Source organism: Rana temporaria, chromosome 5 (assembly GCF_905171775.1).
Source record: "Rana temporaria chromosome 5, aRanTem1.1, whole genome shotgun sequence".
NCBI classification, from domain to species: Eukaryota; Metazoa; Chordata; class Amphibia; order Anura; family Ranidae; genus Rana; species Rana temporaria.
Window position 1 is genome coordinate 412,057,833 of NC_053493.1, and position 24,358 is coordinate 412,082,190.

Consider the following 24,358-nt stretch of genomic DNA (forward strand, 5'->3'; position numbering starts at 1 on the left):
AACAACATTTGCCAATCCGAGCAGGCTACATACAGTAGCCTGCTCGGATTGGCTTTGAGAGTCAGAGAGGCGTGGGCTGATGATGTTACAGCCTCTGCCAATCCAAGCAGGCTTTGTATTCATTAATAGAATACATCGCTCGCCGTGATTGGCTCCAGCTCCAGCAGGAATGAAGAAGAATATGGCTCCAGAAGGAAGAAATATGAAGCGTCGGAAGCCTCGGAAGGGGGGGGTCGTCTTATACGGTGAGTACAGGCAAGACATCTTAAAAAACAGTAAAATTAGGGGGTCGTCTTATACGCCCGGTCACCTTATACACCGGCAAATATGGTATATATACATATATATATATATATGGTTACTAAGAAATCCCTGGAAACCTCTACTAATCCTGACTTTTTTTTTCTTATCTTTACTTTCATTTTAGTCTTTTCTTTTCTCCTTGTTCTATCCCGTCTTTTCCTATTTCTTTTCATATAATAAAATGGTAGCGAAACTTTTACAATAAAAACACTCACTTTTACAATTTTCAATTATAACACAACAGATAGTAAGCTCTAATGTCCTATTATAAGTTACTGCATCTCGTAGGAATTTATACTATTTCTTTATTACATACCACTCTAAAAGTTTGACAACTTTTCAATTTCTTGTTTCTCTTGATTATATAAAATTGTTCAAATTGATTGTAACACCTTAGTTTTTTAACCACTTGCCTACTGGGCACTTTCACCCCCTTCCTGTCCAAGCCATTTTTCAGCTTTCAGCGCTGTCACAAATTTCCCCACAAATAGAGCTTTCTTTTGGTGGCATTTGATCATCTCTGTGGTTTTTATTTATTGCTCTATAAACAAAAGAAGAGCGATAAGTTTTGGCCGATACGTATTCTTCTACATATTTTTGGTAAAAAAAAAACGCAATAAGCATTTATTGATTGGTTTTGCGCAAAAGTTATAGCGTCTACAAAATAGGGGATAGATGTATAGCATTTTTTTTTTACTAGTAATAGCGGCGATCAGCGATTTTTATCGTGACTGCGATATTGCGGCACATCGGACACTTTTGACACATTTTTGGGACCATTCACATTTATACAGCGATCCCTGCTATAAAAGTGCATTGATTACTCTATAAATGTGACTGGCAGGGAAGGGGTTAACACTAGGGGGCAAGGAAGGGGTTCATGTATTCCCTAATGAGTGATTCTTACTGTGGGGGGGAGGGGAGTGACTAGGTGAGGTGACCGATGGTTGTCCCTATGTACAAGGGACACACCATCAGTCCCCTCTCCCTGACAGGACGTGGATCGGTGTGTTTACACACACCGATCCACAGTCCTGCTCAGTTACTGGGCAATCGCGGGTGCCTGGCCGCCATCGCAGGTGCCTGGCAGCCATCGCGCCCGCCGGGCACATGCATTGGGTCCCCAGTTTCGAGGCGGGGACACGCCCCCTAGTGGCTTAAAAGGGTGCGACGTCATATGACGTCCACCCAGAACAATGGGGTCTGCCTCCCGCCGTCATTTGACGGCAGGCGGTAGATAAATGGTTAAATAACATATAGCTTACTTAAGTCTTCAATTGCTTGTAAATACAAGTAATACTAAGATTTAATATGTAAATTCAACTAATGCTATCATCAAATGTAATGAATATTTTGTCAATTGTACCAAGGTTTATATTTACAAAATCAATAAACAAATTTGAAAAGGTCACTATGGATCACAGAGTGGGGGATTGGATTCTACGGAGACCACTATGGATTACAAACTGGGGAACTGAATTTTATAGGGGCTTCTATGGATCACAGAGTAGGGGATTGGATTCTATGGAGGCCTATATGGATCACAAACTGTGGCATTTGATTTTATTAAGCCTGCTATGAACCACTGGCCCCCGCTGCTCCTCCTTCTGTTTTACTTCCACCACAAAATACCCAGTGCTTCCAAATATGAGGAAACATGACCTGTACCTATGATGCAGTGCTTGGGACTAGTGACCAAATGTAAATGTATTATTGGAGTTGTGTGTGATAGACCAACACAAAATTGTGAAGTGGAAGGAAAATAATAAATGGTTTTCATTTTTTTTATACAAATAAATATGTGAAAAGTGTGGTGTGCATTTGTATGGAGCCCCCCGGAGTCAATACTTTGTAGAACCTCCTTTCAATTTTTAAGTTTTGCCACAGATTCTCAATTGGTTTAGGTCTCGGTTTTAAATGGGCCATTCTAACACTTGAATATGTTTTGATCTAAAGTCCATTCCATTGTAGCGCTGGCTGTATGTTTAGGGTCCTTGTCCTGCTGGAAGGTGAACCTACACCCCAGTCTCAAGTCTTTTGCAGACTCTAAGGCCCCATACACACGAGAGGATTTATCCGCAAATACGGTCCAGCGGACCGTATCCGCGGATAAATCCTCTCGAGGATTTCAGAGGATTTCTATGCGATGGCGTGTACACACCATCGCATTGAAATCCGCGCTGAAATCCTCTGCCGATGACGTGTCGCGCCGTCGCCGCTATTATGACGCGGCGACGGGCGCGACGCTGTCATATAAGGAATTCCACGCATGCGTCAAATCATTACGACGCGTGCGGGGAATCCCTTTGGACGAATGGATCCGGTAAGTCTGTACAGACGAGCGGATCCATCCGTTGGAATGGATTCCAGCAGATGGATTTGTTGTGCATCACAGCAAATATCCGATCTGCTGGAATCCATCCCAGAGGAGATTTCTCCGCGGAAACAGATCCGCTGGCGTGTACACACCATAGGATCGTTCAGGGTGATGTGCAGTGTTAGTTTTCCGCCACACATAGCGTTTTGCTTTTAGGCCAAAAAGTAACATTTTGATCTCATCTGACCAGAGCACCTTCTTCCACATGTATGCTGTGTCCCCCACATGGCTTCTCACAAACTGCAAATGGGACTTTTTATGGATTTTTTTTTAACAATGGCTTTTTTCTTGTCACTCTTCCATAAAGGGCAGATTTGTGGAGAGCGCGACTAATAGTTGTCCTGTGGACAGATTCTCCCACCTGAGCTGTGCAGCTCCTTCAGAGTTACCATGGACCTATTTGTGGCTTTTCCGATTAATGCTTTCCTTGTCCGGCCTGTCAGTTTAGTTGGATGAAATAAAAATGTGATAAGCACTCCAAACAGTAGTGAAAACTACTAAGATACGTGTCCACATCAAACGCTCATAGCATATCCATCAGTAAACCTGATACAGAGTGAAAATGTATGGTGATAAGAAACAATCAGACTTAATCACAAAAGTTATATTTAGAATTACAATTGCCCTAGGGTGGTAATCAAACACCCCTTAATATAAAAGTGCCACATCCTGAGTATATAGGTATGTAGAAAAAGACGCTAGGTCTTAAACTGAGAGAGATTGGACTTTGCAGGCACCAAGTGTTAAAATTATAAATATTTTAATTTAGTAAATACAAAATTACAAAGATACATAACAATTGCTCTATATGAAAAAAGACAAAAGAAAAGCAAACAATTAGGATACACAAAAGAGCTCAAATCCTAGCACTTTCTGAAGACACCGCTATTAGCCACAAGGCTGGATGTATAGAATACACTCGAAGCGCTGGGTGGCGTTGTAACTTTCGAAAGATGGTGCAGGATGAGTTCTGATTAAAATGGGGTTCAGCTCGACATGTTTCGCGACGTCGTCGCTTCTTCGGGAGCTTCTGGATATTAAAAGACAATATGGTGTTGTCAATACAAATATACATAAATACAAACAATATTATTACATATAAGGCATCCATAGAGATATAGAGGCCTCTGAGCAACTATAAATGCATGTATCTGTGACTGTGATACTCACCGATAAACGGTGCTTAAATAGATTTGAAAAATGCTCAACAGCGTCCAAGATGCAATTCGTAATCAGACCGTCCACCTTGTAGGGTGGGGTCTGGTGCTACAGGTCACAACCACATCCACCATACACTAACGGGCAATGTATAACTAGTTGGGGTATCTATAAGTTAAAGGTAAAGAACAGGTAGTAAATCCAAAATGGTTGGAACCATAAAAGTGAATAAAAGAAAATATTATTTTCCTAATTTATTATTATTGAATACCTTATAGAAAAAGTATAACAGCCTGGACGGAAACAGAGCGGTTCGAAAGGCCAGAAAACGCACAGATGAAGGAGCAATGTGGAGACAAAAGATGGAGGAATGTCCGCAAGAGTCCTCTCCTAAATGCAAAAAGCCAAATATAGCGTCAATCCGAAATGAAAGATAAAAAATAAATAAATAAAGAATTGTACTGCCTAAAAATTGCCATATAAGTTGGCTCCGTAGGTGAAGGTACTATAGTAGGCTTCCAAAAATAAAATATGAAAAAATACTAAAAATAAATAATATAAATAAAATACTAAAGTCTTTTACCTTAATTGGAAAATGAATTTTGGAGGCTGGAATGAAGATTAACTCGCAAAAGGCCACTAGATGGCACTGCAGCAGTAGTATAAATTATACTGGTGAAAGAAAGCCACAGGAGGAAGAAACAATCAGTCAATAGGGAGACTGGAGAGCGCTTGAGATAAAAATATAATACAGCTCTAGGGTTTGCATGGAGGGTGGTGTACATACCTCATAACATGCTCAGTGACACAAAGGCCCAAAGGGATAGATCGGCGTGCGGCCACGCTGGACGTCCGTCCTGGTTGGCATTCAGCAGAAGCACCTGAATGTGACAGGCTCATGCTGAGTTTAAATACCCCGCACGGATGACGTCAATTTGATTGACAGTCATCCGGCTGGCCGGGATACATACACCGCGCATGCGCGTACTTCGCGCATGCGCAGAGAGAGCCGCGATCGGGTTCTCTAGAAAAGATGGAATATCAGTGTAGTATATAGTAAGGTGTTTCTTCCTCTGTGGCTTTCTTTCACCAGTATAATTTATACTACTGCTGCAGTGCCATCTAGTGGCCTTTTGCGAGTTAATCTTCATTCCAGCCTCCAAAATTCATTTTCCAATTAAGGTAAAAGACTTTAGTATTTTATTTATATTATTTATTTTTAGTATTTTTTCATATTTTATTTTTGGAAGCCTACTATAGTACCTTCACCTACGGAGCCAACTTATATGGCAATTTTTAGGCAGTACAATTCTTTATTTATTTATTTTTTATCTTTCATTTCGGATTGACGCTATATTTGGCTTTTTGCATTTAGGAGAGGACTCTTGCGGACATTCCTCCATCTTTTGTCTCCACATTGCTCCTTCATCTGTGCGTTTTCTGGCCTTTCGAACCGCTCTGTTTCCGTCCAGGCTGTTATACTTTTTCTATAAGGTATTCAATAATAATAAATTAGGAAAATAATATTTTCTTTTATTCACTTTTATGGTTCCAACCATTTTGGATTTACTACCTGTTCTTTACCTTTAACTTATAGATACCCCAACTAGTTATACATTGCCCGTTAGTGTATGGTGGATGTGGTTGTGACCTGTAGCACCAGACCCCACCCTACAAGGTGGACGGTCTGATTACGAATTGCATCTTGGACGCTGTTGAGCATTTTTCAAATCTATTTAAGCACCGTTTATCGGTGAGTATCACAGTCACAGATACATGCATTTATAGTTGCTCAGAGGCCTCTATATCTCTATGGATGCCTTATATGTAATAATATTGTTTGTATTTATGTATATTTGTATTGACAACACCATATTGTCTTTTAATATCCAGAAGCTCCCGAAGAAGCGACGACGTCGCGAAACATGTCGAGCTGAACCCCATTTTAATCAGAACTCATCCTGCACCATCTTTCGAAAGTTACAACGCCACCCAGCGCTTCGAGTGTATTCTATACATCCAGCCTTGTGGCTAATAGCGGTGTCTTCAGAAAGTGCTAGGATTTGAGCTCTTTTGTGTATCCTAATTGTTTGCTTTTCTTTTGTCTTTTTTCATATAGAGCAATTGTTATGTATCTTTGTAATTTTGTATTTACTAAATTAAAATATTTATAATTTTAACACTTGGTGCCTGCAAAGTCCAATCTCTCTCAGTTTAAGACCTAGCGTCTTTTTCTACATACCTTAATCACAAAAGTGACAATAAATAAATAAATAAATCAATAAATAAATGAATAGATAAATAAATGGTGTCTTAAGAAAATAAAAGGAATGTCCTTGAACAAATGTATGATGGTATAAATAGACTATATCAGTGTAAAATTAAGAAGCATCCATAATCAGTCTCCCAGAACTCTCACCTTACTGCTACTATATAATGGCATGTAGCGTGGGTGTATGCGTATCCAGGGTATATGTCTCACTCCTTCCCGATAGTGTCCTCTATAGCCACCTCTTACATCTATTACTGGTACCGATTTCAAATGGGTAATGGACCTGTAAGGGTGCTCAATGCTCCATGTGAGCCGGGGGGAGAGAGAAAAGAACGGATACCTCCAATAGTGAAGTACAGTAAAAAAGGGGGGGGGGTTCTTTATTGGTAGGTAAAAGTGGACTCTTACATCAATAAAATAGTAGTGGTGCAAATAATGTACAAGACGCGGCGTACACAGCGCTGTCTTACGTTTCTCTGCTGGCCTCCAGCTTACTCAGGTGTCACGTGATCTCGAATCCCTACGCCGTTAAGTCACGTGTCTCGTGACTTCATCAGGGGAACCTGATTGGTTATCGAGTCACTGTATAAATACGATAAAGACAGGAAGTAAACACTCCGGTATTTTATTGTAGCCCGTGATATGTACACGGAGCGGCCATGTTTTAGGGTTGGATAACTATAGGATGGTCAGCCTTTATTCAGGAATGGAAACGTAAATAATAAATGAGTTCGTATTGCAGTCGTCAGCTCGGCTTTCCTCATCTTGTAGCTGTCGATTTATTTCTCCCAAATATTATTCTTTTGTTTGTATTACTATAGCTCCGCCTTTGTCCACTGGGCGGATCACTATATCATTCCTTTCAGTTAGTTGTTTAATTCCCTTCTTTATTTGTATTGGATCAAATTTCTTCTTCAATTCTAGAGATTCAAGATCTTCTAGGACTATTTTTTTGAAGACTTTAATGTGCTGATTGTTCGATACTTGCGGATTAAATGTGGAATTATTCCGTAACGTACTCTGAATGGGATGTGTACTCGGTTGAGTTAGTACATTGTGTTGAAATTTGTCATTGAGGAAATATTTCTTCATGTTGAGTTTCCTAATGTATTTCCGAATCCCAATATACGTGTCAAATTTATTGAGATTTTTCACTGGTGCATGCTTAAGTCCCATATCTAAAACTGTTAATTCCTCAGTGGTTAATTGAATGGAACTCAAATTCCCCACATTCTCTCCTAATCAGAGCTTTTTTTCTCAGAAAATAGGTGCAGGAACTCAACCACGACCCTGTTCAGTTTTCAAAAACAGTAGAAGGGTCTTGAAGGGGCATTAAATACCAGGATTGCATAACATACGGAGTGCAGAGTTCAGGGGGCCACACACAGAGTGTAGAGCGGTAACTTGTAAACACAAAAAACAGACTTCTGTGTTTACAAGTGATTGTGGTGAGCAGGCACCAAAGGGTCTGAGCCAGAGGTGGTGGAACTGAGTTCCCCCAAGTTCCCCCTGAAAAAAAGCCCTGCTCCTAATATTCTCTTTTTCTTTTGGTATCTCTTTCCTGCTCTGTTTCCCCTCTTCGTTCTGGACTTGGTCTTGTTCTGGCCTCCTGCGGTTGTTATGGGGTTTTTTAAAAGGTTTTTTAAAAGGTTTCTTCCATTGTTTCTTAGGAGTATGCGGTGCATAATGGCCATTGTTCTGGCCACTCTGGAAAAACCTTCTTGGTTGCCTTTTATTGATAAAAGTGTTCAAACACCACACATCACAGCAAAGACAGGGGCATACAGCTGATGTTTTGCAATCAGTGCTTACTCATAGCTCAGGAGGCACTGATTGTAGTGCGAAATGTCAGCTGTATGCCCCTGTCTTTGCTGTGATGTGTGGTGTTTGAACACTTTTATCAATAAAAGGCAACCGAGAAGGTTTTTCCAGAGTGCGGCTGTCCAAACATTTCTTTCTACAAGTATTTAGTTTTACCTGTTAGTCCATCATCAACACATTGCGTTTTATTTATATATGCATGGGTATGTGTTCATCTGATGGCCTCGGACTTGCGATGACAGTTATACATATCATGTCAGATATGATTAGTATAGAAACTGGTCACTAGCAGCATTATTCCATGAGATAATTTACATACTGTCATTAACCAATATGTAGTCATTGCCATGTATTCAATATGTTCATTCCCATGTCAGCGTCAAGTATGAATTGTCTAATTTTGCTTTCCATACTACCGCTTGCCGAGCTGACGACTGCAATACGAACTCATATATTATTTACGTTTCCATTCCTGAGTAAAGGCTGACCATCCTATAATTATCCAACCCTAAAACATGGCCGCTCTGTGTACATATCAAGGGCTACAATAAAATGGGGGAGTGTTTACTTCCGGTCTTTATCGTATTTATACAGTGACTCGATAACCAATCAGGTTCCCCTGATGAAGTCACGAGGCACGTGACGTAACGGCTTAGGGATTCGAGATCACGCGATACCTGCGTAAGCCGGAGGGCTACAGAGAAACTTAAAGGGGTTGTAAAGACAAAAATATTTTCCTCTTAAATTAAAGTCTGACAGTAGCTGATAAAGTAAAAAGTAATGTTTTGCATTATAACTAGTTTGATACCTGTTGAAATCAAGTTGTTTTATTCACCTCCAGCACTCCTGAATCGTTATTCTCATTGACTTCCTGGTTTGCGGTGCGCATTCATTCTTGCTACATCACGGCCTAATGGGAACTACAGTTCCCATTAGGCTTAGCCTCCATGCCTGTGAGGGATAAGAGGGCATCTTCACACAGGGCTGTAGTCATAGGGAGGGGGTGAGCACATTCTGCTTTCCACCATGCAAAACAGCTCAGATGCTGGTGGAAAGCAAGAAGAGGAGAGACAGGAAATGGCATTTTCAAACCTGGATTACTGTATTTTGGAGGTCAAAAGGAAAAACGAGGTAAGTGATATTTAAATGCTCTAGCTTCCAGCAATCAATTGATCTAATAAAAAACGAACCTTTAGTGTTCCTTTAAGACGGCGCTGTGTATGCCGCGTCTTGTACATTATTTGCACCACTACTATTTTATTGATGTAAGAGTCCACTTTTACCTACCAATAAAGAACCCCCCTTTTTTACTGTACTTCACTATTGGAGGCATCCGTTCTTTTCTCTCTCCCCCCCGGCTCACATGGAGCATTAAGCACCCTTACATGTCCATTACCCATTTGAAATCGGTACCAGTAATAGATGTAAGAGGCGGCTATAGAGGACACTATCGGGAAGGAGTGAGACATATACCCCGGATATGTATACACCCACACTACATGCCATTATATAGTAGCAGTAAGGTGAGAGTTCTGGGAGACTGATTATGGATACTTCTTCATTTTACACTGATTAACCACCAGCTATTTTTGAGAAGACCAATATACTAGTCTATTTATACCATCATACATTTGTTCAAGGACATTTCTTTTATTTTATTAAGACACCATTTATTTATTTATCTATTCATTTATTTATTGATTTATTTATTTATTGTCACTTTTGTGATTAAGTCTGATTGTTTCTTATCACCATACATTTTCACTCTGTATCAGGTTTACTGATGGATATGCTATGAGCGTTTGTTGTGGACACGTATCTTAGTAGTTTTCAGTACTGTTTGGAGCACTTATCACATTTTTATTTCATTCATTGGTTGTGTATTGTGAACACTTTTAGATACAGCTGCTCTGAACGTCACTCATACACTTCATTACTTTACACTGATTTACTCACAGTAGCGCAAGAGTTTTTCTTTTTCACTAGTTTAGTTGGATGGCCATGTCTTGGTAGGTTTGCAGTTGTGTGATACTCTTTCCATTTTCGGATGGTGGATTAAACATAGAGCTCCGTGAGATGTTCAAAGCTTGGGATATTTCTTGTATAACCTAACTCTGCTTTAAACTTCTCCACAACTTTATCCCTGACCTGTCTGGTGTGTTCCTTGGCCTTCATGATTTCGTTTGTTCACCAAGGTTCTCGAACAAACCTCTGAGGACTTCACAGAACAGCTGTATTTATACTAAGATTAAACTACTTACAGGTGGACTCTACTAATTTGGTGGCATCTGAAGGCAATTGGTCAAATTAGATTTTAGCTAGGGGTATCGGAGTAAAGGGGGCTGAATACAAATGCACGCCACACTTTTCACATATTTGTAAAAAATTTGAAAACCATTTTCCGTCCACTTCACAATTACAGTATGTGCCACTTTGTGTTGGTTTATCAGATAAAATCCCAATAAAATACATTTACCTTTTTGGTTGTAACGTGACACAATTTGGAAAATTCCAAGGGGTATGAATACTTTTTTCAAGGCAATGTATTAGCGAGAAGAAATTGTTGAAGTCACTCCAGTCTGACACTGACAGAACGATGTGGATTTCTCACCTGCTGAGAATGGCATGAAGGCCACCCGATTGCGGAACTGACCCTGCTCATCCAGGAAGTGCCCGGGGTTGAACTGTTCTGGTGTCTCCCATTGAGAAGGGTCATTAAGCACAGATGTCAAGAATGGAAGGATGATGGTACCCTGGTAAAGGGAAGAGAGAGACTATTGTACACAAGTAACAACACATCATACAGGCTCAGGGCCAATTACATCATGTGAATATCTGTAACAAGCTAAATACACAAAATGTTACTTATTTATCTGGCAGTAAATGTTGGAATAACTAGGAAGGGTATAATAATGCAGAGTAAATACAAAGTATACATGGGACCATACAGGACAAGAAACTTGTTCCTTATTGGCTTTTGTACACTGTGGTATCCGGGTAAGCTACCCATCGATCGTTATCAACCTGTCAATTGCAACCGTCTGACAAGCAGATAGCGACCGTGATTGTGCCCGTGATGGCAACCACGACCACGCCGCCTCTCCTGACCACCACTGCCACATCTCAGATAACAGCAGCATTCTATATTACAGTCAAGACAAGTGCTAGGTTAGGGGCGGGCCAGACGGGAACCTGAGAGACGGCACCAATCAGTGAGCAGAGTCCCTGCCCAGCCAGCCCAGCAGATCCCAGGGCTGTGTCTGTGTAAAGATGAAGTGATGTAGATAAATATGAATAATCAATGTGATAATTAAACAATGTCCTTATAAACAAATAAATTATGAATAGTCCAATCTATAGTGAATATGAACAATATAATAGTCCAATATATGTGAATAAAAGGCAGGATGCTATAGACAGAAGCTCTTCACTTTGATCCACCTCTGTGCATGTGACAAATTACTCCTTGTGCGACCCTTCACCGGATGTGCCCTTACCTTAAAAACCCTTGTGTTTTTTCACCTTAATGCATCCTATGCATTAAGGTGAAAAAACGTTTGTCACTGACCGTCCCCCCCAGCCCCTCCGTTTTACTCACATGAGTCCTGTATTCCCCTGTCGGAGACGCGCTCTTCCTCTCTGCCCGTTGTCTCGGCTCTCGAGTGGATAGCTTGATAGCAGTGCAGCTATTGGCTCCCACTGCTGTCAATTAAGTCCAATGACGTGGGGGCGGGGCCGACCGGCATTCTGCGTCTATGGTTGTAAATGCTGGACTCGGGAGCACGTCCACAAGGTAATGCCTGGGAGAGCATTTCTCCTAGGGGGGGTTATAGGATGCTGGGAGGAGCTACCAGCGCTGCCGGGTGACCCCAGAAGTCGAGGATCAGGGCCACTCTGTGCAAAACGAACTGTACAGTGGAGAGAAGTATATGTTTGTTATTTAAAAAAAAAAGCCTTACAAGCACTTTAAGGCTTAATAAAAACACGTGTAACAGTGGTTAATCCTTTGGGGTATTCCCCTTATTTGTTCCTCCTTCCTTTGGTATGTATCTTAGGCAACTGATTCTACCATGTAATACTCCTTTTTGATAGTCACCAGAGCATGTCTTACATCACCCACATGCATATTTTACATATATATATATATATATATATATATATATATATATATATATATATATATATATACTGTATACAGACCTCAAAAATCCACTCGCCTGCTCGCATTTTGCGAGTGGATACTGAGGTCTGGCGAGGAAGGGCTGCCTGGGAGTCGGGGGGGGGGGGGGCGGGAAGCGAGCGTGTGTCAATGGGAGTCCTTCTCCCAGCGATCACCGAGGCCGGTGGGGGAAGAGAGAGAGCCGCCCAGGTGTACAGAGCGCAGCGGGGGAACAGAGATAACAGCTTTCATTTCAATTGGCGTGTTCCCCGCTGCTCGCTAAAAGATACAGCCCCGCCCCCTGGTCTCGGGACTTTGATTGACAGATCACCCGTCACTGGGATTGGATGGGTGATCTGTCTATCAAAGTTCCCTGCCCAGGGGGTGGGGCTGTATATGACGTTGCACGGCGGGAACACGGAGGACTCGAGGAACCAGGAGGAGACTGACCGCCCGGGAAGAGACCGGAGAGGAGGAGCCTACCTTACAGTATGTGGCAGCGGCACCAAACACTTGGTCCGTGCACACACACAGCACATGCCATTCCCTCTGTCTGTGCCACCAGTGAGAATGGCAGTGCTGGCTGACTGTGTGCAATGCATCTCTGTCACCCCCCCCCTCCTGTCTCACCCCCCACCCCTCCCTCTCTGTCACCCCCCCTTCTGTCTCACCCCCACCCTCTCTGTCACCCCCCATCCCCCCTCCCTCTCTGTCACCCCCCCTTCTGTCTCACCCCCACCCTCTCTGTCACCCCCCTCCTGTCTTACCCCCACCCCCTCCCTCTCTGTCACCCCCCCTTCTGTCTCACCCCCTCCCTCTCTGTCACCCCCCTTCTGTCTCACCCCCATCCTCTGTGTCACCCCCCCTTCTGTCTCACCCCCACCCTCTCTGTCACCCCCCCTTCTGTCTCACCCCCACCCCCTCCCTCTCTGTCTCACCCCCTTCCTCTCTGTCACCCCCTGTTTCATCCCCCACCCCCTCCCTCTCTGTCACCCCCCTTCTGTCTCACCCCCCACCCCCTCTTGTCTGTCTCACCCCCTTTCTCTGTCACCCCCCTCTCTGTCACATCCCCACCCCCATCCATCTCTGTCACACCCCCACCCATATCTGTCACACTCCCATCCATCTCTGTCACACCCCCACCCCCTCCCTCTCTGTCACACCCTCATCCTCTCTGTTTTACCCCCACCCCCTCCCTGTCTCACCCCACCCCCTCCATCACTGTCTCACCCCCTCCATCACTGTCTCACCCCCACCCTCCTCTCTCTCTCTCTCCCCCCTTATGTCTCTAACCTTCCACCCCCTCTTTCCCTTTTAGGGCAAATTCCCACTAAATCAGCATGAAATCAAAGAGCAGTCGGAGCAATTTGACACTCCAGCCACTCTGCATTGCAGGCTGCTAGGGGCAGTATGATTAACAGTTCAGTGCATCATACTCCCCCCTCTTATTTTGTACAAACTTTGTTTGCAGTGTATATAATGTACACAAGACTGCATTGGTGGGCACACGGCTGCATTGGTGGACACACGGCTGCATTGGTGGACACAAGGCTGCATTGGTGGGCACAGGGCTGCATGGTGGACACACGCAGCCTGCATTGGTGGGCATGGATACAGTTGTTAATATTTATTTTAATAACTGACTTCTGCATAATACATTTGAGTGTAATTTTATGCAAGCATGTTTAGGGGTGGAATTAGGGGCGGGCTGGGACAACTGGTGGCGAGTAACCCTTGAGGCCTGGCTAGTAGCTCAGGGCTTGAAATTTTGAGCCCTGCTGTATATATATATATATATATATATATATATATATATATATATATATATATATATATATATATATATATATATATATATATATATATATTAGGGCTGTGCAAATTAACTTTTAATTAATCGATTAATCTTTAATTTTTTTGATCGATCAAAATCTTTTTTGGGCCTTCAGGGAGTTCCGTCGGAGATCCAGTAACGTCACAGACACTGGCGGGGCTTGCCGTGTCCATCTGAAGGGCTCCTTTGCTGTGCCTTCATATCTGCATGCCGGCGGGACCTTACTATCTGCCACACACAAGGGCTGTTACACTTCCCTCTATTAACCTGGGATTCTACAACCATTCACTGGGAGTTGATAGTTCCCTTCATGGGACATCTACATGCCGACAGCAGTGGTATCGTACACATTTTTATACCAGTATCATACTTAGCTACATGTTTTTATGACTGCTTTTGGTACCGTTTGGTATTACTGGCACCATTTTTACAGTTTATGTAGCTACATCGATTTTATCTCCAGTGCAATATTTATTTGGTTACCTACTTGAAGACTATAAAAGTTTTAATGCTATTCCCATCGAGCGCTGCCTGTGTGTGTTTTTGTATCCTGCTATCCATTTTTCCAGTGGTTGGTAGCTGCACTGGAAATCAGCCTGCAAGGAGATCAGCTAAAAGTAGTTGGATCTGTATGTGCGTTATAATTAATCGAAATTAGTCGATTAATGGATTAAAAAAAAAAACGATTAATCGAACAGAGAAATTTTGATCAGTAACAGCCCTAATATATATACATATATATATCTCCATCTCTATCTCAACTCACATTTTCCATATTAAAACCAGCCTGTGTGCAAACAACCTGTGTGGGGAGACGGTGGTTTCATCTGAGATCTGGCTCTGCAGCTCTAGTCGGCAGTGTTCCCTCCGTCCGTCACACTAAGACAAACTTTCCAAATACTTCCTCCTACAACAGCCCACCAATCCCCCCTACTAGTTTTGTCACAGCCTTGTGACTTCCAACCATATCTCCCAGAGGAAGCCACGAGGCTGTGACAAAACTAGTGGGTGATATGAGAGGAGGGCTCTGGTGACTATCAGTAAGGAGTATTACATGGTGGAATCGGTTGCCTAAGATACATACCAAAGGAAGGATAAACAAATAAGAAGAATACCCCAGAGGATTAACCACTGTTACATGTGTTTGTATTAAGCCTTAAGGTAAGGGCACATCCAGTGAAGGGTTGCACAAGGAGTGATTTGTCGCATGCACAGAGGTGGATCAAAGTGAAGAGCTTCTTTCTATAGCATCTCACTTTTTATTCACATATATTGGATTTTGTATTGTTCATATTCACTATGGAATGGACTATTCATAATTTATTTGTTTATAAGGACATTGTTTAATTATCGCATTGATTATTCATATTTATCTACAGCACTTCATCTATTTATTTACATGCTGCTTATGATTGGGAATCCATGTGGATCTTTGAGCACTTGCACTTTACTGAGGATCGGGAGATTGTACTGAGCTCTGTACACTACTGACCATCCACATTAGGAGGGTCACATATCACATTTATTGATTGTTTATGTTCACTTAGCGCTGCACTCATTTGGTACCGTATTTGCTGGTGCATAAGACTACCTCTTACACTTAAAAAAACTGGCTAAAAAGCAGGGGTCGTCTTATATGCCAGGTCAGCTGCTCGGATGCCTGCTGGATGTGCGGTGTAACGGGAGGGCCCGTGGAACCCAGAATTTCTTAGAAAGTATGAGATACCCTTGCTTTAGCTCCACATGCACCTCTTATGTCTAAATCACCCTGTGTCTATTAGGGACATAGGGTGACTGAGAAAAAATATCTTGGACTACTTCAAATGGGACAGTAAGGCCCCGTACACATGGTCGGACCGAACCGATGAGAATGAACCGAAGTTCAGTTTCATCGGACCAAACCGACCGTGTGTATAGGCCATCGGTCTGTTTTCCTTCGGTCCAAAATTTGAAAACATGCTTCAATACCGAACCGATGGACCGCTGCCCCATCGGACCAAACCGATGGTTAGTACAGAAAAGCATCGGTTCAAAACCCGCGCATGCTCAGAATCAAGTCGACGCATGCTTGAAAGCATTGAACTTAGTTTTATTCAGCACGTCGTGTGTTTGACGTCACCACGTTCTGACCCGATCGGATTTTGGACTGACGGTGTGTACACATATCAGGCTGTACGGCCACTTCAGAGGTGAACCGATGAAAACGGTCCGACGGACCAGTCACATCGGTTTGGTCCGACCGTGTGTACAAGGCCTAATATTCATTAACAATCTCTCTCAAGAAATATAAGGATGTTATTTGGGCATTCCAGGAAGTTCAATGTAACAGGCCGACTGTCTATTGCTTAACGATGCTAATGTCATCACCCCCAGACACCTGTTTGTTGTAATGTTAATGAATCCAGACTAACTTCTAAGGATCTTTTCATGGGGGCTTGGGCTAATTGACCCTGTATTGTATTAAAAAAGGATTCCTGTGATAATGTGTATTGAAGTTCAGGAGACAGCCAGGCTGCTAAAAGGAATTAGGTAATTAGCATGTTAATTAGGTCTGGTCACAGGTCCTTTTTTGGTGTATAAAACTTGTAGTCTTTTCAATAAAGATTGTCAGTCCTGCTTGAAACCTCAAGACAGAGCTTCGTCTCGTTATTTGAGGGAGAATTATTCTTATGGGTCTTGTTCGCCTGACTGGAGTGTCGGTAGCTGCCTTGGTGCTCGGATAGGGAATGTAAACGGCTTAAACCCCTTTCATACACGGGGTGTCAATACATGCGGTAATACTGTATGTAGCTTCGGCTACATACAGCATATACTGCTTAGCTAATCCCGGCGAGCGATGTATTCAAATTAATACAGAACCTGCTCAGATTGGAGTAACAACCTCTGCCAATCCGAGCAGGCTACATACAGTAGCCTGCTCGGTTCGGCTTTGAGAGTCAGAGAGGCGCTGGCTGATGTTACAGCCTCTGCCAATCCAAGCAGGCTTTGTATTCATTAATATAATACATCACTCGCTGTGATTGGCTCCAGCTCCAGCAAGAATGAAGAATGATATGGCTCCAGAAGGAAGAAATATGAAGTGATGGAAGCCTCGGAAGGGGGGTCGTCTTATACGGTGAGTACAGGCAAAATAATCTTAAAAGAAAACTGTAAAATTAGGGGGTCGTCTTATACGCCTGGTCGCTTCATGTTTTCACACACATCAAAACACATGGTGCCAAGCATCCAGGGCAAATTTCTAGAAGGGTCGGAGGTCCCAGATGAAGCTCAGGTTGATCGGGCAAAACATGTCAGAATACACGACACCCTGTGAGTGACGCTCTGATGTCACATCCTATGCAGATTGCCAGACCTGCACATGTTCTATGGACTCCTCAAGCACCCGGACATCCATCTTTGATCAGGCGCATTCAGCCACTGCTCCACGAGACTTAATCTGAACAAGTGGTGAATGATCTTTCTCTCTGTGAAGCTCCCCATGCTGACTTTAATCATGTACTGACCCCAGGAAAGTCATTGCATCAAGGCTGGGTGAGTGGACTTCTAGCACTTTTTGACTTTACATCTGGCTTTCCTTTGGATGAGTTCTATATTGAAGACCTCCCAGTCACTTCATTGTCCCTGGCTCATGAAGAGTCACCTCTAGACAAGGGTGCTACATTACATACTACGGACCTCTGAATTGAGCAGTACTTGCTGTTATCCCCTAAACTTTTCAAACCTTCCTTTTTAATGGGGCCATGATAGGTTATCTCCTAAAAGAAAAAGCTATGGGCTGGTGACCTTTGATCTCTTCTATGTCGTTCAAGGAGATCTCCACCTCTCCAAGTTTGCCTACCCCTGCTGTAGTACATTACATTCTACTAAGGGTTACATTAAAAGAAAAAACTCAGAATAAACAAGCTGTATGACATCTAAATGGTAGCTGGTCACGTGCAGAACAAGAAAGCAGTCACTTTTCTGGCTGCCAGAAATACTGCATGCGCCTATACTCCCATACCCTACAACTTTCCCTCGGTACAGATGTTTGTCCTTTTTTTTCCCATTTTTAGTGGCGTTTTATCGCCATTTCCCTTATTATCTGCACACTCTGGCACAAATATGGGCTGACATATGTCATAGTCGTATACCTTCGGGAGGGTGTATCCACGGAACTCGATGTCTTTTGCCACGGCGTGAAAAAGAGGAACTGGTGCCAAATCTAGAACTCTCTGCATTTCATGGATGACGGCGTTGGTGTATGGCAGTTGAGGTCTGTTTTCAAGCCTAGGTAGATGCAATGACTGCGTCACCTCATCAATTTCTTGTTGAACCTTTGCTGAAATATAAAAGAGTTACCAGTTATTTCCTAAAACTCCTATGTTAAAAGAGAATTGATAGACTTTCTTGATATGTACATTGTGAATGTGTGCTTCCAGCATGGAGTTTGTTTGCAAATGCTCACCACTACCAGCTGGAAAAAGCAGAGGAGCACAGTATTGTAATGTTAGGAGATTATGGATTAATTATAGACAGTGTGAGAACTACTCATCCTATTCAGTCGCCCAGTACTTACCAATAATCAGTTATTTCAATCATTTGTCTCCATGCAGCCATCAAACAACTAGTCATCTCCTGCAGCGCTGTGCAGTTGTTGGAGACAGTCTCAGGATGTTGTTATGCTAAAGAGATGCTCAGAAGAGACATTTGGTGGTCAATGAAAGATGTGGCCCGTGGGTTCCACAAAACATGTAGGTGGGGATAACTTGAAGTATTCAGAATAACTGGGAGGAACTCAGGGTATTTGTGAGTAACTTAGGGTATCAGGTGGAACTGTGAGTAACTTGGGGTATTGGGAGGAACTGTGAACAACTCAGGTATCGAGAGTAACTGTGAATACCATGGGGTATCAGGAGTAACTGTGAGTAACTCAGGGTATTGGGAAGAATGGTGGTTTCGGGAGTAACTGGGAGTAGCTGGAGTACTGAGAATATTGGGAGTAACTGAGTAGCTTGGAGTACCAAGAGTAATTTGGAGTAAGTGGAGTACAGTTTCCAGTGACCCAGAGTAACTTGAAATAAATTGGAGTAGTTCAAGTTACCCTAGACTACTCTAAGTAACTTTGAAGTACTGGAGTAACTTGAAGTACCAAGGTAATTTGGAGTAGCTTGGGCCTAGGGATCAGTGAGACAGGAGCAAAGAAGAAGAAAATAAGTATCCCTTTAGAACAGCAGATACAATGTCCAACATGATTGAGACCCAGTGCACATCTTGCTCCATGTATGCTTTCCTTGAAGAGCCGTTCAAGAGCGAATACTGCTGTGTGAGATGTGATCTAGTAGTTTCTCTAGAAGCCCTGATCCAGGCTCTAATCAGGTGGCAACGGTGAGAAGCATCGGCAAACTGGATAGGATCATGGACATTATTCAACAGGTGCTGGCGGGGGCCAGTATAGAGGGGGTGGGGATATGGAGGTACAGGAGCTAGAGGTAGGTAGCTGGGTGACAGTTAGGAGGGGTAGAGGGAAGAGCCTTAGGCAAGCTAGTCCTGAGTTGGTACACCCCAACAAATATGCCAAATTGTGTGATGTTGGGGATAACGGGTCAGGGGTGGCATTCCTGGAGCAGCTTCCCTCCCCTAGCTGCAGGAGGAATGACTGCTTGGGTAAGGAGGGGGCAAGGATACAGGCAAGGTTAAGTATATTCTGGTGGCAGGGGACTGAATTATTAGAAGGATAGATAGGCCAATCTGTCACAAAGACCACAATTGCTGAACGGTATGTTGTTTACCAGGCATTCGGGTGTGGCACATCACGAATCTGGTGGACAGATCATTGGGTGGGGCTGGGGAGGACCCAGCTGTCATGGTACATGTTGGTACCAATAACAAAGTTAGAGGAAGATGGAGCGTCCTAAAAAATTCAGTGACTACATTGAAGAGAAGGACCTTCAAGGTGGTATTCTCAGAGATACTACCTGTACCTCGAGCCACGCCAAAAAGGCTGTGTGACGAAGGGGGTGGGACTTCTTCATTTCAATGTCCTTACATTAATAGAAATATTAACTCTGGAATACTTAAACCCGCTCAGTCAGCAAATAGAGTGCTGGGTGTATGCAATTGTACTGATGTTACTAACTGAACAGTCCCCTTAGGGGGGAGAAGGATATGTTGTAGTCTCTCAGAGAAGAAAGAAGCATCAGCTAGACCTTTTGAATGGAGTGCTTGAGATATCCTGGTAACCTGGTGACACCTTAACTGGCAATGTGTAGCAAAGGGTATTAATGTCTTGTGGAAAAAGAGCACTGCGGTTGCTTTACAAAGTGTTAGTGTGGATCCAGGTACTACAGGCTTAGGCAAAGGATTAAACAGTGATGCATGCATGCAGTGTCCCTGTGGTAGAATGGGCAAGTGCCCTCTTACTAGTCCCAATGACTTTTGATAATGAAAATGGCGTGGGCCTCAGTCATAGGCCTCGTTGGAGCCCTGCTCAAAGGGTACAGCAGCCCAGATGGATCTGGCGTGGAGGTGTGAAGAGCGGCCTCCAGGTCGCCACTGGTCAGACAGAGGTACTGTAGCTGGCAACAGATGCTTCTGCACCCACACGCGATGACTCTCCCTCTCTCTGCAGCACAGGCCATAACTCAGCCACAGCACACACCAACACAGAGTCACTTGCAAACAGCTTCCAGGCTGGAGTCCCAAAAGAGAGATCCTGCCTGCACACAGTCCTTTTATCACCTCTTCCAGCACCCTATTCTTTCTTACTAAATGCTTTCTTCTCCTCATTTTTTACACAGGAAAAGGAGGGGCTTGTGGCTAACAGAAGGCAGGGTTCAGAAAAGACTAGAAAAGCTTAACACAAATAAATCACCAGCACTGGTTGACTTACAACTGAGAGTCCTTAAAAAACTCAGTCAGGTTATAGCCAGACCACTATTCCTAATTTTTATGGACAGTGTACTGACAGGAATGGTACCAGCTGATTGGCGAAGGGCCAACGTGGTACCAATATTCAAAAAAGGGCCGAAACATCTACCTGGGAACCACAGACCAGTAAGTCTAACATTAATAGTAGGGTTGTCCCGATATCGGTATCGGGACCGATACCGAGTATTTGCGCGAGTACTTGTACTCGCGGCAAATGCTCCCGATGCCTAATCCGGATACTTTTTTTTTTTTCGGAGTGGAGGCGGAGAGCGGGCGGAGAGCGGGCGGAGAGCGGGCAGGAACCGATCAGAGAGGAGACTGAGGGGGCAGCGAGGAAGGCGGAGTGGAGGCGGAGAAGAAGTCGGAGAGAGGGCGGAGAGCAGAGCAGTCCCCAGGTATGTATAACATCACGCTGGAGGAGAGCTGTTGCCGCTGCCGCCGTCTAGCTGATCGGCGCTCAGGCCAGGGAACATAACAGCTTTCATTTGAATAGCTGCTGTTCCCCGCCGTGCGTCGTCATGGCCCCTCCCCCTTGTCGGGCACTTTTCCCAGGATTGGACAGGTGATCTGTCTATCAAAGTGCCCGGACAAGGGGGAGGGGCCATGACGACGCGCGGCGGGGAACAGCAGCTATTCAAATGAAAGCTATTATGTTCCCTGGCCTGAGCGCCGATCAGCTAGACAGCGGGGGAGACGTGGCTGCATATAGGGGGGGAGACGTGGCTGCATATGGGGGGGGGAGACATGGCTGCATATGGGGGGGAGACATGGCTGCATATGGGGGGGGGGAGTCATGGCTGCATATAGGGGGGGGAGTCATGGCTGCATATGGGGGGAGACATGGCTGCATATGGGGGGGGGAGACATGGCTGCATATGGGGGGGGGGAGTCATGGCTGCATATGGGGGGGTCGACATGGCTGCAAATGGGGGGGTCGACATGGCTGCATATGGGGGGGTCGACATGGCTGCATATGGGGGGGACGACATGGCTGCATATGGGGGGGGGGACGTGGCTGCATATGGGGGGGGACGACGTGGCTGCATATGGGGGGGAGACATGGCTGCTTTTGGGGGGGTCGACATGGCTGCATATGGGGGGGTCGACGTGGCTGCATATGGGGGGGGGGACGTGGCTGCATATGGGGGGGAGACGTGGCTGCATATGGGGGGGAGACATGGCTGCATATGGGGACACATGGCTGCATTTAAAAAAAAGTATCGGTATTCGGTATCGGCGAGTACATGAAAAAAGGTATCGGTACTTGTACTCGGTCCTAAAAAAGTGGTATCGGGACAACCCTAAAATAGTATGTAAACTATTGGAGGGGATGATAAGGGACTATATCGAGGAATTTGCTGGTGAAAACACTATCATTAGTAGTAATCAGCATGAGTTTACGAAGGGTCGTTCATGCCAAACCAAACTGCTAACTTTCTACGTTGAAGTGAGCTGCCGTCTAGATAAGGAAAGACCGGTGAAGGTGGTGTATCTAGCTGCAAAAGCATTTAATACAGTCTCCCACAAATGCTTAAAGCGGGGGTTCACCCAAAAAAAAAAATTGTTGTTAGTTGTGAGAATGACATTAGGCTGTTTTTTTTTATCTCCTTGCCGTACATACTGTTTTATCTAAATTTTCACCGCGGCTTCCGGGTATGTAATCTTCAGGACTGGGCGTTCCTATTCACATGATAATTGATTGACATGCTTCCCCACCGGCGCATACAGCGCGTCACGAGTTGCCGAAAGAAGCCGGACTGCGAGTCGGATCTATACGACACCTGAGCACCGGCGTTCTGCTTTTTTCGGCAACTCGTGACGCGCTGTATGCGCCGGTGGGGAAGCATGTCAATCAATTATCATGTGAATAGGAACGCCCAGTCCTGAAGATTACATACCCGGAAGCCGCGGTGAAAATTTAGATAAAACGGTATGTACGGCAAGGAGATAAAAAAAAAAAATGTCATTCTCACAACTCGGCTCAATGTAATGTTAGAATTTTTTTTTGGGGTGAACCACCGCCTTAATTCACAAACTGAGGTCTGTATATGTTGACCATAGGGTTTGTACATGGATAGAAAACTAGTTACAGGGGCGTGTGCAGAGAATGGTGATAAATAGCAAATACTCAGATTGGAGTGATAAGTGGGGTACCCCAAGGCTCTGTCCTGGCACCAATTCTGTTTATTTTTTTTCATAAACAATATAGAGGTTGGTATAAATAGCTTAATCTCAGTGTTTGCTGATGCCACAAAGCCAAGTAGGGAAATAACTTCACGGCAAGATTTAGAAACTTTACAAGAGGGCCACAATAAAATAATGGAGTGGGCAACTATATGGCAAATGAGGTTTAACCACTTCATTACTGGGCACTTAAACCCCCTTCGTGCCCAGACCAATTTTCAGCGCTGACGCATTTTGAATGACAATTGCGCGGTCATACAACACTGTACCCAAATTATATTTTTATCATTTTTTCCCCACAAATAGAGCTTTCTTTTGGTGGTATTTGATCACCTCTGCGATTTAAATTTTTTGCGCTATAAACATAAAAAAACTGAAAATTTTGAAAAAAACACAATATTTTTTACTTTTTGTTATAATAATATCCAATTTAAAAAAAAAAAAAAATTAAATTTCCCTCGGTTTTGGCCGATACATATTCTTCTACATATTTTTGTTAAAAAAAAATCGCAATAAGCGTATATTGATTGGTTTGCGCAAAAGTCATAACGCCTACAAAATAGGGGATAGATTTATAATTTTTTTTTTTACTAGTAATGGCGGCGATTTGCGATTTTTTTGTCAGGCCTGCGATATTGCGGCGGACGTATCAGACACTTTTGACACAATTTTGGGACCATTCACATTTATACAGCGACCAGTGCTATAAAAATGCACTAATTACTGTATAAATGTGACTGGCAGTGAAGGGGTTAACACTAGGGGGTGAGGAAGGGGTTAAATGTATTCCCTGGGTGTGTTCTTACTGTGTGGGGGGAGGGGACTGACTGGGGGAGGTGACCGATGCTGTGCCCCTATGTAAAGGGACACAGATCGGTCTCCTCTCTCCCTGACATCACGTGGAGCTCTGTGTCGCCCAGGCACACGCATCGGCTCCCGAGCGATGCGCCGGGCACGTTTTCCCGCTGCGCGCCCCCAGCGGCGCGCACGGGGAATGACAACAACAGGACGTCCAGGGACGTCCACCCGGCACTTGAGAGCCACGCTGTGGACGTCTTTCGTCCATAGCGCGGATCCCAAGTGGTTAATGTTGAAAAATGTAAAGTAATGCACTTGGGGGGCTAAAAATGCTAATGCAAGTTACTCGCCAAGGGGAGAACCACTTGGGAAATCCAGGATGGAGAAAGATCTGGGGGTCCTAGTAGATAACACTCGGCAATGGCATTCAATGCCAAGCTGCAGCAAGCAAAGCCAGCAGAATATTAGCATGCATAAAACAGGGGATTTTATTTCAGAGACAAAAAAATAATTCTGCCACTTTATAAAACTTTGGTTCGGCCACAT

At 43.9% G+C, this 24,358-nt stretch overlaps 1 protein-coding gene across 1 annotated transcript in view; it reads right to left on the reverse strand.

The window, feature by feature from the left end:
- The window catches only part of LOC120941576 (cytochrome P450 2C29-like), a 110,519-nt gene that overhangs the window by 1,885 nt on the left and 84,276 nt on the right, over positions 1 to 24,358 (reverse strand). The window contains exons 8-9 of the mRNA XM_040355056.1: positions 18,055 to 18,242; positions 10,543 to 10,684 (exon numbers count right to left, since the gene is read on the reverse strand). Of these exons, the coding sequence (XP_040210990.1) occupies positions 10,543 to 10,684; positions 18,055 to 18,242 (330 nt within the window). The remainder of the gene's footprint in view (positions 1 to 10,542; positions 10,685 to 18,054; positions 18,243 to 24,358) is intronic.